At 38.6% G+C, this 14,170-nt stretch overlaps 2 protein-coding genes and 1 long non-coding RNA gene across 3 annotated transcripts; 1 reads left to right on the top strand and 2 right to left on the bottom strand.

Annotated features, from left to right (window-relative positions):
* Positions 1 to 786: 786 nt before the first annotated feature.
* On the bottom strand, positions 787 to 2,752 carry LOC116201927. The gene is made up of 3 exons (XM_031533388.1): positions 2,384 to 2,752; positions 1,379 to 1,706; positions 787 to 1,142 (listed from the first exon to the last, which is right to left on the bottom strand). The coding sequence occupies exons 1-3, from the start codon at positions 2,529 to 2,531 to the stop codon at positions 938 to 940; spliced, it is 681 nt and encodes a 226-aa protein (XP_031389248.1). The 5' UTR covers positions 2,532 to 2,752; the 3' UTR covers positions 787 to 937.
* Positions 2,753 to 10,842: 8,090 nt separating this feature from the next.
* LOC116199260 lies at positions 10,843 to 12,060 on the bottom strand. The gene is made up of 3 exons (XR_004155509.1): positions 11,919 to 12,060; positions 11,463 to 11,724; positions 10,843 to 11,302 (listed from the first exon to the last, which is right to left on the bottom strand). It is a non-coding gene; the product is annotated as an uncharacterized LOC116199260 (long non-coding RNA).
* Positions 12,056 to 14,082, top strand: LOC116199258 (non-specific lipid transfer protein GPI-anchored 2). The gene is made up of 3 exons (XM_031529558.1): positions 12,056 to 12,566; positions 13,353 to 13,406; positions 13,777 to 14,082. The coding sequence occupies exons 1-3, from the start codon at positions 12,149 to 12,151 to the stop codon at positions 13,893 to 13,895; spliced, it is 591 nt and encodes a 196-aa protein (XP_031385418.1). The 5' UTR covers positions 12,056 to 12,148; the 3' UTR covers positions 13,896 to 14,082.
* The last annotated feature ends 88 nt before the right edge of the window (positions 14,083 to 14,170 follow it).

Genomic DNA, 14,170 nt, shown 5'->3' with positions numbered 1-14,170 from the left:
GGAGAGGGAAGAAAAGGAGAGGAAAGCAGAGTAAAATGGGTCGGGAAGAGGTCGATCTTGTTCGAAACGGGAAGTGGAAGAAAATGGAAGAACGGAGGTAACAAGTTCCAGGAAATTGCAGAGAAGAGAAAACAGTTTAAATTCACAGTATCTTCCCCCCTTCTTTTTCATTTCCCTAACTTTACTTCCTCAAGAACAGTGAGATCTAGATTCTAACCTAAAGGTTGCCTTCTTCATTTCCCCCTGCTTTTGGTAAAGCAGTATCTAAGTGGTTCAGCAAAGGTTCAATTCAAACATCGAAGAAATGCCAAAATTCAACCTCGTGAAACCACATAGACTTGCCAAAAAGTTTGAGTAATCCAACAGTTAATGCAGATGTTCCAAACTTACCAAGCATCTTATTATATCGCGGAGGAGATATAGAGATAGAGAGGTACCAAAGCGGTACAGGAACTAAGCCCCACATGTGTTACGGTTCTGCAGTTCTGAACTAAGTTCAGGATTGTCTCCAGTTCTGCTCCAAACTCACATGGGTGCATGTTTGTATGCTGAACCGATTGATCAAAGCAGAAACAAGTCTATTATGTATGTCTTATACCCAGAAATGGACAAAGCCATAAGTACACAGCTAACCTACTTCAAGCATGGGTGGAAACATCATCTGAGAACTCCTCCTTCATATTGACTGTGAGTGAACCTTTTATCTTTCGTGTTAATTAATTTAAAGGGCAATCAAAAGGAAGGTAGAAACACTCACCCTCAATTAAGAAAGTGGCAGAAGAAGAGTAGCCAGTAGAAATAGAGTAATTTCAATTACTCACTTCATCAAAATGAACAGAAGCTTATATTTGGAGCGTTGCTGATTAATACAGAAAATACATTCTCACTATAGCCGCTAGCAAATGTAAAAGAACACTTGATGATATACAATAAACCATCACAGACTGATAATTTTCCTGTGCAATTGCTGACTGCCGGTATCCCCATCGTGATCGTGATGATGAAAAACAAGGGTCAAGATTCCTACCAAGCACAGTACTGAACCTACGAGAAGCTTGTCATATCGTTCCACCCAGTGAAACTTCAGTTGGCTAGCTCCATAAAATGAGAGAGCCACCAGCGATGTCATCACAGTAATGGTGCTGTAAACCCAAAACAAATGTTCATTCAAGCCAAAGATCCAAGGTAAGCATTGTTCCAAAGGCAATGCAACAGGCAATAGTCAAATAATTTTTAAGAGTTGCCAAATTTGATCAACCCATCTAGTACTAGAATAGCATAGCCGTTGTATAAAAAGGAATCAGCATTAAATGCTGGTGTATCAAGCCATATGTTTAAATCATTTACATCTAGTGAGAAACATGTAGTTGGTAGATACCTGAAAAGCAACACTATGATGGCAAGTATCATCATTGAGGAGGAATTTCCAACAGCGAGAAAGACTGGAAGTGTTGTAGCGCAAGGAGATAATGCAGGAACAAGAACCAGTCCAGCAACGGCCATTTTCTCCATTGGTTGGTTGTGGGAGTGAGTATGACCACCTTTGCCGGATAGAAACAACAAGATGTAGCTACCACCAAGAACAACCAGCAAGAGTGAAGCAAGTTTGTGGACTGTTTCTTCTCCAGCAATCGTGTTTGCCATTGTTATTGCAGTTATGCCAAGAAGGGAAGTAGATATTACGTGTAAAACTGCTCCAAATGCAGCTGCAAGAGGAAAAACAAAAGCAGGATCACCTTTCAATAAATAGGCATAGCAAGTCAGAGCATGCCTTAGCAAAAACATCGTTGATCTTCACTGTGATTGAAGCTCAAGCATTTAACCCTTCGAGTGGATTCAAGCACTCGGCATGGGGCAAATCCCATTCTTTCATATAATTAAAGACATCGAAGGCAATATCTTCATGTGATTCTGACCTTAAAAAACTATCATATACATAGAACCTATTATACTTCAGCAGCAACTGAAAAAGCCTTACAACGAAATCACCAGATGACATGGGAAAGACATAATGTATAACAATTACTCACGACAGCCTCATGCTGCCGCTCCCGAAGGGCACAATATAAACCCTTAACCTAATGTTGAGAGTACAACAAGAGATCGGTGTTCTTCCTCAGCTTTCTACGGAGAAGGCCGAATCGGCAATGCGGCAAAGCAAGTTCTGCCCTATGGATCCTACTGCGCACACCTAATGCCATGCTAAAACATACACGAGACCAGAACTACAACATTCCCGCTGCTCCCTACTCCAGGATTTGTCGGCAACATATGGAAAGGCGATGTCTACATAGTCTCAAAAGCGGATAGATCTGCAATTGGATGTCCATACGCAAAGTTGCATACACGCATCATACATTTCTATGCATGTACAGGGACTTACTGACGAGGACAGTCCGGGAGAGCGTCCATTTCTGCGCTCGGCCGACGATGGAGAAAGGAAGCCAATGCGTCGGGATGAACGAGTGCAGGAGCGACACGGTGGCGATTCCTCCGATTGTCGACAGATCTTCGGCGGTAAAGCCTTCCATCACCGCGATTCCTTCCTCCTCCTGTTAATTTCTCCCCCGACGCCGAGTATGGTTGTTTCCTCTTCGTCGAAGTAAGAAAGAGGCGAAGCTGAGAGGTGCCGCTCGATTTACTTCACCATGGGAGAGGAGCTCGAGGTCGGCTGGTGAGATCTGAAGCGAGGAAGCTCTATCTCTCTCTCTCTCTCTCTCTGCAACGAACTGTTCTTGTCCAGGTGATGGCAACATTTTGCTTGCAGCCATCAATCATCACACGGAAAACATGTGCAATTCTTTTCCGTTTTCCGTTTTCCCAGTTTCCCGGAAAAGGGAAAACGAGAGCCCGAAATCATGTTGGGCCCGGGTCTACGCTAGTGGGCCTGGACCTATACATGCGGGCCTAGTATCTAGGCCCGGGTCAACAATTTGCCTTCGATGGTATGAGAACGTCCATCGTACTCTCGTTTAGCGAGGGCAATTTTGACCCGGACCGCGAGTACTTGCTTTGACCCGACCTGTGTGGGACAGGTCGAATCCGACCTGTGCTAGTGTTCAGTCAAATATGGATCTCGTGTAAGATCGGCCCTGGCCCCATCGCCCCGTATATTTTGCATAAATATAAATATACACAATGTATTACATTATAATTTGTATTGAAAAAATACTTTTAGTATCATTTCATTCTTAAATTGTTTATTCTATATTTACAATATAATATAAATATATATAAGGGTTATTTTACTGCAATGCAAATCGAGACGGGTCGGGTCAGACTCGCCCTCCACAGGTCAAGGCGGGTCTGCAGACCCAGCGCACAATTCAGGGTATTTAGGGCCTGTTTGGATTGTGGATGTAATTTTAAAATCACAATTCTAACTTAACTCTACCCATTACAAAACAAAATAACTCATACAAAGTCAAAGAGTGGGCCACATTTATATCACTTTTTTCCACAACAAAACAACATAACTCATACAAAGTCAAAGAGTGGACCCCATTTATTTCACTCAAAATCAAAATCAAAATCTGATTTTAAAGTCCTACTATGAAACCAAACGCAACCTTAATATCCGCCCTAACATGGCCCATTGCTATTCCTACTCTCGTTGGGAATGAGAGGCTTGAGGTCTCTCGCATGAAGCTGTAATATAACCTCGGCACAATGCCGGAGCTCGTGAAAGGGCTGCTCGTTTTATATACGGTCTTTATAATATAACTTTTCATGTTTTCCGGTCAGAGGCGATTCTTGGTCCAACAGTATTGTTGATTAGATGATGGGTTATAACCAATAATAATTGATCTTGTGTTTATTAACACGAAATTAGAAGAAAAAGTACTCGGAAAATGTGTTTCATAAGCTAGTTTTCGATAAAATGACCAGTAGTCGTATATCCAAAACCAAATGAGGCCAACTTCTTGTTGGAGCTGCTCGACCAACAAAATTACCAATTTTTTTTCTGGTGATCATATACGTGCGAATGAATCCTATAAAGAACTATCAAAGGGGATATCTCGACAAACATAGATCTGAACCAGGTGGCTTAAAGAGATCGGTCGTCGAAGCGAATCAGCATACAGAATTATTAATCTCGAGGGAAAGAAGAAAGGCCAGCATAGTATAAGGAGACGGTCGGAAGAGAAAACATATTAACAGTTCATTGAATCAATAAGGTCCAATGTTAATCGAACCCTAGCAAACCAGAATTTCGAACATCAATCTTAATATATCATCCAAAAAGAAACAAAAGGAAGCACCTAAGAAAATAAATATTCTTCAATGAATAACAAGGGAGCTCGAGTTCAAAAACTAACGGGAGATCGAGGCGGCGAGTAGAGAGACCCACAAACGGGAAGGGGATAACCAAGCCAAGGTTGTCGTCGTGGTCGTTAGAAGCCCAAGGTCGGAGGACGTTGGGGCGAGGCATCACTAGCCAAGAGAGAGTTGGAGGCCAAGAGATTACTGTGAGAGAAGGGGGCCGGTGTGAAGGGGTAATTTCTTAAGATAAAATAGGTTGGGACAGATTCTTTGAAAATAAAAAGTTCGGGACTTTCTGAAAATGTTTGGGTCAATTAACGGAACAAATTCATGCATGTCATTTTGTGATTTCGTCAAATCACATGGTTTTCTAGATCTTAAATTCGTAAGTATTATTATTATTATTATTTTAATTGTAATGAAACCTTCATAATATACTTTTTGTTTATCATTTTTTGTACGTATGTTAATTATATCTGTTCTTATGATAATATAATGACATTGGATTAATAAAATAAATATTTTTTGTCCAAACTATATAGAAACGGAGAGTTGAGTAAAAAAAATGCCAATTGAAATGTAAAACTAAAATTTAAAATCACACGGAAAGAAACTTATTAAATCGTGATTATCACATAAATAAATTATAATGTATTACTAATGAATATTATATTGAGTTTTTTGGCTAGTCAAATTTTAAAAACTTATCGAATTTTTTGAAGTAAAATTTTATCAAGTGTAGGAGGCAAGCAAAGATAGGGTTCGTTTGGTTTTGTGAATATATTTTCCACTCCATTTTTTCTTCAATTCAACAATACAATCATTATTTTTTCATTTTTCTTTAATTTTTTAATCTTAACTACAATTTAATTTAATTTTTTAATGCTAAATTTTTTCAATTGTTCAATACTATTCATTACTTTTATCACAATTTAATAACACAATCATTAGTTTTTTATTTTCTTCCTCAACCCCATTATTATAAATCCACTTGAAAATGTATATATATGAATATTTTTTTCACCGACATGCTTGTTTGTCTTTTATCTATTTCAATTAAATTTCGAAAATTTAATTCTATTACCAAACGGACCCGTCATCCAGCATGCCTAATTCCTATTCGATTGGATCCCTCTCCATGTAAAAAACAACCCTGCCAATTTGATCGTTTGAGCCATCCTATAGGCCCATTTCATGAATAAGATCATCATTATCAATAGTAACTAAGAAGAATCTTGAAATGCTAGATTTAAGTGACTCATTACCAATCCATGGATGGATCAGACCGTGTGTATTTGACCATTTCCAACTGAGATTGGAATTTTGGAGGACGACATCTGATGAACAAAAGGATCCGCAGAGACATTTTAATGATGGAAGACCAAGGATTTCTAAGAAAAATCATATACTTAGAGAAAAGTCAAGTAACTTTGTTAGATCTGGAATGATTTATTTATTCACTCACTAATACTTCCCCCTCGTGTATGCTGGAATATATTTGTAGACCCATAACATGAAATTTCTTTAAATACAACGCAAATGTGTGAGCGGTCTATCGAACCTACATTTTGATATAATGTGAGATTTCTAAGTGACCACGACTGTCTAATCTAAAAGGTTAACCTTGTTAGATATTACGTGTCTTATTTATTATTCACTAATACAAGTCAGCCCTGCTGAAATTGCCGTCATCACACAACCCATGGTAAAGAGCAGGCGATAATAAGAGCCTCCCAGAAACAACTTTATTTTTTAAGTGGGAATCACTCTTCAATAGTCAATAATGGTGCCTAATGGAATACAAGAGATAACAGGCACCGGTCAAACCTTTCATTAGCAACTTAGCAATGGATACAGTTGGTGGCTGTGAAAAAGCTAAGCTACTGAGGTACCTGTACCAGAAGTCATTGTTATATGCACATATATACTGCACTTCCTTGATAATATTATTGATATGGACCTAGGCTTCGAGTATGATCAATCGGGCTCAAGCTATCATCTGGGTCCGGCCTAGATCACTCTAAATAGGCTCTAAGCCCGTGAGAAAGGGGATTCGGATCCGACACTGTTGATCATCCTCTCCACTCGACTCTCTCTCTACACAACAGATCAGTTTTCTCTCTACAGTTGAACTCGAGCCACACCTCCGTTGATCTCTGACGACCTAGAACTACATCTAGGGCTTTGATTCTTGTGATCACATGATACATAGGCGCTCCAAATCAGAGCTCGAGCCCTCATCGATACAACGATCCATTCCCAACCCGTCCATCAAGATCTGCTCATCAATTATAATAAATGGGCGGACATTTGCTTGAGATGATTGTGATGGTTGGGATCGGTTGAATCACGCTATCTCCATTTCTCTGCTTGAGTACTCCCACACGGTGCTTCAACTGTCCTCGATGAAGAAGGGCCATGCTTACCACCTCCCTTTCTTTTTCCCTTTCTCTTAAGTGTTGGCCACCCCTTGCATCTTCTCTTGTTGTAACCAATTTCTCCACGCCTACCACATTATGGTTGAACCAACTTCCTTTTCAGTTTATTAAGACCAACGTGTTTTTCTGGTGCCTTCTTGCTCTATTGCTTAGGTCTCCCTAGGCTTGCAAATAAACTTATCATTTAGATCATTTACGTCTCACAATGTGAGAGTGGAAGAGCTTCACCATGATCAATGGCAGCAAGATCGAGAGCTTCGTTGACGCTATGATTGAACAAAGGAGAGAAGGCGAAGAGTTGATAGGGAAAAATTGAAATGGGAGAGAAAAGGACGAGAACAAACTATAAAAGTAAGAGAGAGAAAATATCCTAAAAAAATGAAAAAAGAATAAAAAGATCATGAGATTTCGTTACATCAGTTAAGTCCTTAGCCAACTTAACGGTCATTGAACGGGAAATCTCAAGGACCCAGCTGATGTGATTGTTGATTAAATTGATGTAACGAAAGGACCATATTGATATCTTTCACTTAGTCTGTGACCTAAATGATGAACACATTGACCTATATGATATAATTAGGGACCTAACTGATATGCTCAAGGACCTATCTGATATGACCAAGTACCTACTTGATGTAAAATCGATTTCTCATGGATTTAAGTGATGGAAAAATGATTCAGGAACCCAAGTGATGTAAACCCGATAACTTAGGGACCAAATTGTTAGTTTACTCCACAATTTATTAAATTGGTGGAATTTCCTTAAATTTTTAAAGGATGATCGTTCCATTAAGCTGAAGAAAAATGACCATCGCAATGAAATGAGCATTTCACTTTTATTTTTGTTGGATTTAATAAGTACAACTAAATAAGGATATGGGGTGGAAAATTGAAATATCCATTTTATTCTATTCCATTTTTGCGTAGCAAACGCGACGGATTGTTAGCATACTTCCAACTGATCTCAATTCTTTTTGTGTTAGAATTGTTCGCCAGAATGAATGGAAATATTGTACAAGGTTGGGAAAAAATGAGTGATGGTTGAAATTTTACAGGCCACTTATAAATAAGATTAATTAAACATTCAGCCATCTTTTATTAATGTTATCTTTTAATGAACCCACGTGAGGATTTTCAATATTGCATACAAATAAAATTAGTGTAAGAGTCAGTACTTCGTTATGAGATCTTATTGTCTTATTTTATTTTATTTTTTAAGTATTACAAAGTATTAGTAGACAGAATATTATGTTTAAAAACTAATTTAAGAAACTCTTAATGGATTGATCCGGATCAACTGGATTAGTCAGGGACCTATTGAGTTTTCGAATATCATGATACACTTGGAAAAAAAACTAATAATGAAATAGATACTCAATACTAAGACATTTAACATCCTATGTCATCTATTAAATGATCATGAATTTCAATTTTGAAAAGTTGCGAATAACAATTTATATAAGCTAATTTTCAAAGTGTATAAATTAAATAATAAATAAAGTAACTGGCTGCAATTAATTGAAGTGTGAACTCCTAAAAGGTTAAGGTTAAGCCAGATTGGCAGAGCGAATACAACTATTCAATGGCGGTCCGAAAGACAAGTCAATCGGTTTACTTTGAGGCTCGTCGAGAACGTATTTCCGTTCTGAATTCTTGCATGCGATTGAATCAAGATGTCGAGTCGCTCGTACTTCTAAACCCGTAAAATCAAAAGTCAATCGGTTTACTTCTAAAACCGTAAAAAAAAAAAAACGAATCTCCATCCGAATTCCTGAAAATATGAAAGAGGAGCTCTGTTCGGTAGGTTTGAAGCGAGGAAGATCTCTCTTTCGTTCTCTCTCTCTATCTCTTTGTCATTCTATGGGGGAAGGAAACGAACTGTTTCTCTTCAGGTGATACCAAACATTTGCTTGCACCTTGGATTCCTAGCCCCGATAATACCCTTGTACATAATTTGGGCCACTTTTGCTCAAGGTTCAATTTTCATTCTCTTTGTACTTTTAAAGAGTATCCAGACCTCATGATTCTTGTAGACGCTACTTTTTACTAATATTATTATTATGCATTATTCATCAAAAAAAAAAAATTTGCTTGCACCGAAAACATGTTACATGTGCAATTTTTTTCCCTTTCCGTTTTCCCGTTCTCCCAGAAAAGGAAAACGGAGACGACATTGTATGGCCCGTTGCTTAAACCAGATGCCATTATTGGGCCTCAGCTGTTGCGGGCCGCTATTGGGCTTCCCCAAGGATTTGCCTTATAACAGCCCAATATATAGAACTCATGTGTTTTTTGAAAGGATTAATTGCACCGGTGGCCCAAAAAGTTTCATGAATATTTCAGGTTGATCCAAAATATTTTTTTGGTAACTTGTTAGTTGTTAGTATAAAAAGTTTCAAAACCGTTTCAATGTAATGCATTCCGTCAATTGCCCCCGACGCTGTTAACATTTTGCTGACGTGGCGCGTCCCATGTGTCACTTTTGTTACGTGGAATCAATTATAGTGAGTCACGTCATTTAAGAGATATAAAATTTTAAAAAAGTCCAATAAAAATACAGAAAATAATAAAAAATAATAAAAAAATACAAAAATAGTAAATATTTAGAAAAATAATAATATTTTTTTTTAAATTTTTTTAAAATATTAAAATTAAAATTAAAATTTAATTTAAAATTTAAAATAATTTTGATTTAAAATTTAAAATTATTTTTAAAAACTTTTAAAATAAAAAAAAATTATTTTTAAAATTTTTAAAACTTTTAAAAATAATTTTTTTTATTTTTCTATATTTTTAGTGTGTATATATATATATATATATTCTATATTTTTATTGGACTTTTTCAGATTTTATGTCATCTTAAATGACGTGGCGCACTATGATTGGTTCCACGTTATAAAAATGACACATATGACGAACCACATCAGCAAAATGTTAACGACGTCAGAGGTAATTGACCGAATGCACTACATTGAAACGATTTTGAAACTTTTTGCACCAACAAGTTACCAAAAATACATTTTGGACCAACCTGAAATATTCATGAAACTTTTTAGACCACTGGTGAAATTAACCCTTTCTGAAACTATGAACTTTGTTATTATTGAGATAAAAATATTTATTTATATAGTCCTATATATACTTATATGTTTTCCTATTAACACGCACAATTGTTACTCTCTCCCCCTTCTTCTTACCTCTGCAAAAGCACTGCCCAACAGTAAGGTTGGGGAATTGGCAAATTTGCAGAATTTTATCCAGGATGTCATATCTCGAATCTTTACGGTTCGACCCTCCCATCTCAAAGATCAATCATTGATTTTTAAATTCAATAATACATCTTTCTAAGAAATATACCATCTCAAAAGATCTATCATTTTCCAAGATTCAATAGTACTTTTTTCCCCCCTAGAAACATACAATTTTAGTGCAAGGTATGACGATGATATCTTAACGAACACAAGTCCATAGTCGTGCGAAGGCATCACTTCACGATAAATACGAGGAATGAGATTTGATTTGTTGGTGGCAATAATAATTGTAAACATACATCCAACTAATTTCTTTTTTTTTTTCTTTTGTATAAGTAAATAGGGGTCGAGGGGCGTCCGACGTAGCAACCCCCATGTAGCGTAATCATATGAGCCCGAACCTCGCTGTAGAATATCTGATTTGAGCCATATCCACACAAGAATCCAAGGTCTTGGGCTCGTCACCTCGATCCAAATGAGATATCATAAGAATACCACCCATCCACTAGTCTATAGTCGGAGTACTACCACCTCAAGCGGATTTAACAACAAATAGAGGGACCTTCCCCTTATTTGCTCCCAAAACTTTAAGGAGACTTAAACTTCGGACCTAATACTTGAAACACTAGCGCGTTACTAATTGAGTTCCACCTTATTGTTCATCCAACTGACTTCCTCTTTTATCTATGCAAGAATTGTTCAAAATAATGGAAATATTGTATAAGGTTGGAAAAAGAAAATGAATGATGGCTGGAGCTTTTCAGGGCACCGAATATGTTTTAAGACATTCAGCTATCTTTTTATGGACCCACGAGAGGTTTTTCATTACGCATAAGATGCGGTTGAATTTAATTGAAAAAAATCGACCGGTCCAAACACAAGTCAATCGGTTTAATTATAAGCCCATCATATATGTTGAATTCTCGCGTATGATCGTCAATTCTCTCGTGCTTTCGAAACACCCAATAATCTTTTCGAGTAGACCAAAACCGAACAATAACAGCTCGGGCAAATTAAGGTCACAGAAACAATCCTCGATCAAAGCATGTGAGCTCACCCAAACCGTTTCTTTTCCGGCTACTGAACTAACTCCATTATTGCTCTCAGCCTTCACACCCCTCAACTTCCAACCATCCCCCTCCCTCCCATGTTTGCTTTGTTCTTTTAGGAATTTGCAAGTATAATTTCCAGTTCACATTCTTGTGGGTCCTCTTGGGGATGGATCGAATAATTTTACATTCCAAAAGAATTCCCATCGGATCAGATTCCTACCTCTTGCGAGTCCCCGATACCTGCATCTCGCCGACTGTGTCATCCACGGGGCAAAGTTCGGTATTCCACCTGCAGAATCTTCAAATGATGGAATTTAAACTCGACGACCCATGTAATTCGTGAAATCTAGATTTAGCTAGTTACTATAACACAAAGCTACCTTTTTTCTCGGAAGTTTCGAGGGGGCAAATCATAATCTATAAGGGAAGGTACAGGATTTCTTGTGAGATCGATATACCTTTCATGGCAATGTTAGCAGGGAAGAAATGAGGTGACTTGTGCCGTTGAAATTTGCCAGGTTGTAAGCTATATCTTCCACTTCAGCTCGGTTTTCTTTTCTCCGTAGCACACAACAATATCACAGCAAAGTGAGTAAAACACGATCGAATCAGCATCAAGCGTCATCGGTAACGACTAAAATGTGAACTGGAAGCAAGTAAATCTTCTCGGGTGGTTAAAGATCGATGCAGGACATCATCAACCTGGGCTTCCAAGCATTCCTAGAGAGACCAGGAAACGGGGAGAGGGACAAAAAGTCATTTTGACATTATGTCCAAGAAAACAATATGAAAAGAAGAATATCGAAAAGCAGAAGAAAAATGAATTAAACCACGGCAACGTTGACGGTGAGTAATAGATGGAGGGAAAGAGCAAGCAAATGCTGATTGAAGCAAACAGCTGGAGGTAGTTGAACCTTATTAATTCTTCCACCATTGCCTGAGAAAGAAAGCAGCCATAGCCACTTTCCCAATATTCACTTCCCTGCTTGGAATTGGCTCTAAAACTCCCTCACCTCTTCTTTTTCAACGCCAACCATCCACACCAGACATTTCTTTCCTTGCCTATACTAAGCTCAGCATCCTCATCGCTCCTCTCATCTTCCCGGTTACGAGCAATCGTAGACTTGGTAGTTGGAAACCTGCAATGGCTCGAATGTCGACTGCCGTGGCTGTCCTCATTCTCTCAGCAGCATTATTTGGGTCAGCACTCGGTCAGGCCCCAAGCCCGACCTCAATGTCCGCACCTAGATTGGCCCCGAGTCCGATGTTTGTCCCCAGCCCAGAATCCAGCTTTGGCCCGGCTCCACCCCCTGGTCCGGACTGCTTTACTATCCTCCTCAACCTGTCGGACTGCCTTACGTACGTGCAGCCGGGGAGCAACCTGACGGTGCCCGACAAGCCATGCTGCCCCGAGCTGAAGAACCTCGTGGACAGCAGCCCAGTCTGCCTGTGTAAACTGCTCGGGGAGCCCGAATCGACAGGGTTCAATATAAGCGTCAGCAGAGCCCTCAAGCTTCCCTCAGTATGTGCTGTTGCCACTCCCCCAGTTAGCTTATGCTCAGGTACTTCTCTCAACCCCAAATCACACTCTCCATGAATAGGTAGGTTTGATATGATTACATCATCATCATGAATTGCTGTCCTCGTTCGAAACTTTGGAATCATTGTTTTGTTCTTCTCCTGATCAAACATCATTAACACCCTTCCACAACATCTACAAGAAACTTCAGCCCGTGTGATCAGCAACATGTTTCTGACACAGATCTGAATCTTCAACAAGAGAATCCTACCAAAGTACAATGAAATCCATAGAAATGTGATGAGACCTTTACGATTGCATTTTACCTTATAAAGAATAGGCTGCTTCAAATTAACATCTCTCGTGCCCTTTCCAACAAACTAGGAAGAAGCGTTCTACTTCTATTTTTCAGTTTGCCTGAGCCCCAGAATCAATAGAAGGTTCTTACCCAAAAAGAACATCATGCTAGTAGCGAGTAATCACACGATACGACAGAAAAGAACCGCTACCTTTCGAAGTTTAGAGCTAGACCCCAACATTTAATTGAGACCGACTCTTTGATCTTCACTCACCAAATTACACGGAACAACCAAAAGAACCTTATCTCCGGACAATGAATTAACAACCAGTAAATAACTGTTATGCAGCCCAGATACCAGACTTACGTGATTAAGGATCCACCATCTCACTTAAATGATGTCTCCCCTTGTACATTTCGTAACGAGTCTTGCATTATATGAGACAAATGATTAGTAACCGACTAGAGATTGTCGAATTTTTAATGCTTTCCGCCATTGCTTTTTACCTAATTCTCTTCGTGTATGAACAGTTTTCGGGATTCCTGTTGCCGCTCCAATGGCAAGTGAAGGTCCTTCAGCACCAGGTAGCTCCAGAAACGGTTTACACTTATCTACTTTTCTGCTCCATATAAGCCATCTTCCGTGATTTCTCATCTCAATTTGGTTGGAAATCAAGAAAATTTCCATTGCCTTTATCATTAGCTTTCTAGCCCTGCCTAACTTTTGGCAAAGGTAGGAATGAGGTGAGTTCCATAGCAGAAAAGTCTTCCTTTGTAAAAGTCTTGATTTGTTCCATAATTCCTCCTTTTAAAACGAGCATAAGACTCGAAAATTTCGGAAAACATTAATGTTGTTCTAGGATAAGTTTTGAACCATTGATGGCTACGGACATGACCACGGTTTTAATATGCAGAATCTTTCCTTCCAATCATTAATTAATGATAAAATATGCAGGTGGAGAGCCGCCATCTTCAATCGCCTCCGCCCCATCGGGGTCCAAAAGCAGAGCTTCAAGAAGTGTACTCTCAGGAGGAGTCTTCGGAGCTGCAATTCTTGTTTCGATGTTCTTCTGATCCGTAGAGGTTACGATTTCATTCTTGTTTTCCCTCATGAAATAATCCTGTTGTCATGACCATATAGTACTTTGCCCTTTCATTGTGTTTTTGTTCTAAATTTGTTATCTGTTGCATTTTCAGTTTCCCGATTCTTCTTAGTACTACAGATAATTTAGAAATGAAGTTTCCACTGCAGCTGCCCTTTCATCTTTCTCTTTCATTCATTATACATTACGCAGTTTATCAGTTCATTTAGAAATAAAGCAATCTTATTAAGGATTTCAGTGCGACTC

Source organism: Punica granatum, chromosome 3 (genome assembly GCF_007655135.1).
Source record: "Punica granatum isolate Tunisia-2019 chromosome 3, ASM765513v2, whole genome shotgun sequence".
NCBI classification, from domain to species: Eukaryota; Viridiplantae; Streptophyta; class Magnoliopsida; order Myrtales; family Lythraceae; genus Punica; species Punica granatum.
This window is presented reverse-complemented; position numbering and strand designations above follow the sequence as displayed.

What these genes read in the sequence shown, in the direction of transcription:
- LOC116201927 (XM_031533388.1), bottom strand. Translation starts at nt 2,531, where the DNA reads ATGGAAGGCTTTACCGCCGAAGATCTGTCGACAATCGGAGGAATCGCC. An exon ending in CTCCCGGACTGTCCTCGTCA is followed by an intron (nt 1,707 to 2,383) that starts GTAAGTCCCTGT and finishes TTCCTCTTGCAG; the next exon opens with CTGCATTTGGAGCAGTTTTA. An exon ending in ATCATAGTGTTGCTTTTCAG is followed by an intron (nt 1,143 to 1,378) that starts GTATCTACCAAC and finishes TTGGGTTTACAG; the next exon opens with CACCATTACTGTGATGACAT.
- LOC116199258 (XM_031529558.1), top strand. Translation starts at nt 12,149, where the DNA reads ATGGCTCGAATGTCGACTGCCGTGGCTGTCCTCATTCTCTCAGCAGCA. An exon ending in CCCAGTTAGCTTATGCTCAG is followed by an intron (nt 12,567 to 13,352) that starts GTACTTCTCTCA and finishes GTGTATGAACAG; the next exon opens with TTTTCGGGATTCCTGTTGCC. An exon ending in TGAAGGTCCTTCAGCACCAG is followed by an intron (nt 13,407 to 13,776) that starts GTAGCTCCAGAA and finishes TAAAATATGCAG; the next exon opens with GTGGAGAGCCGCCATCTTCA.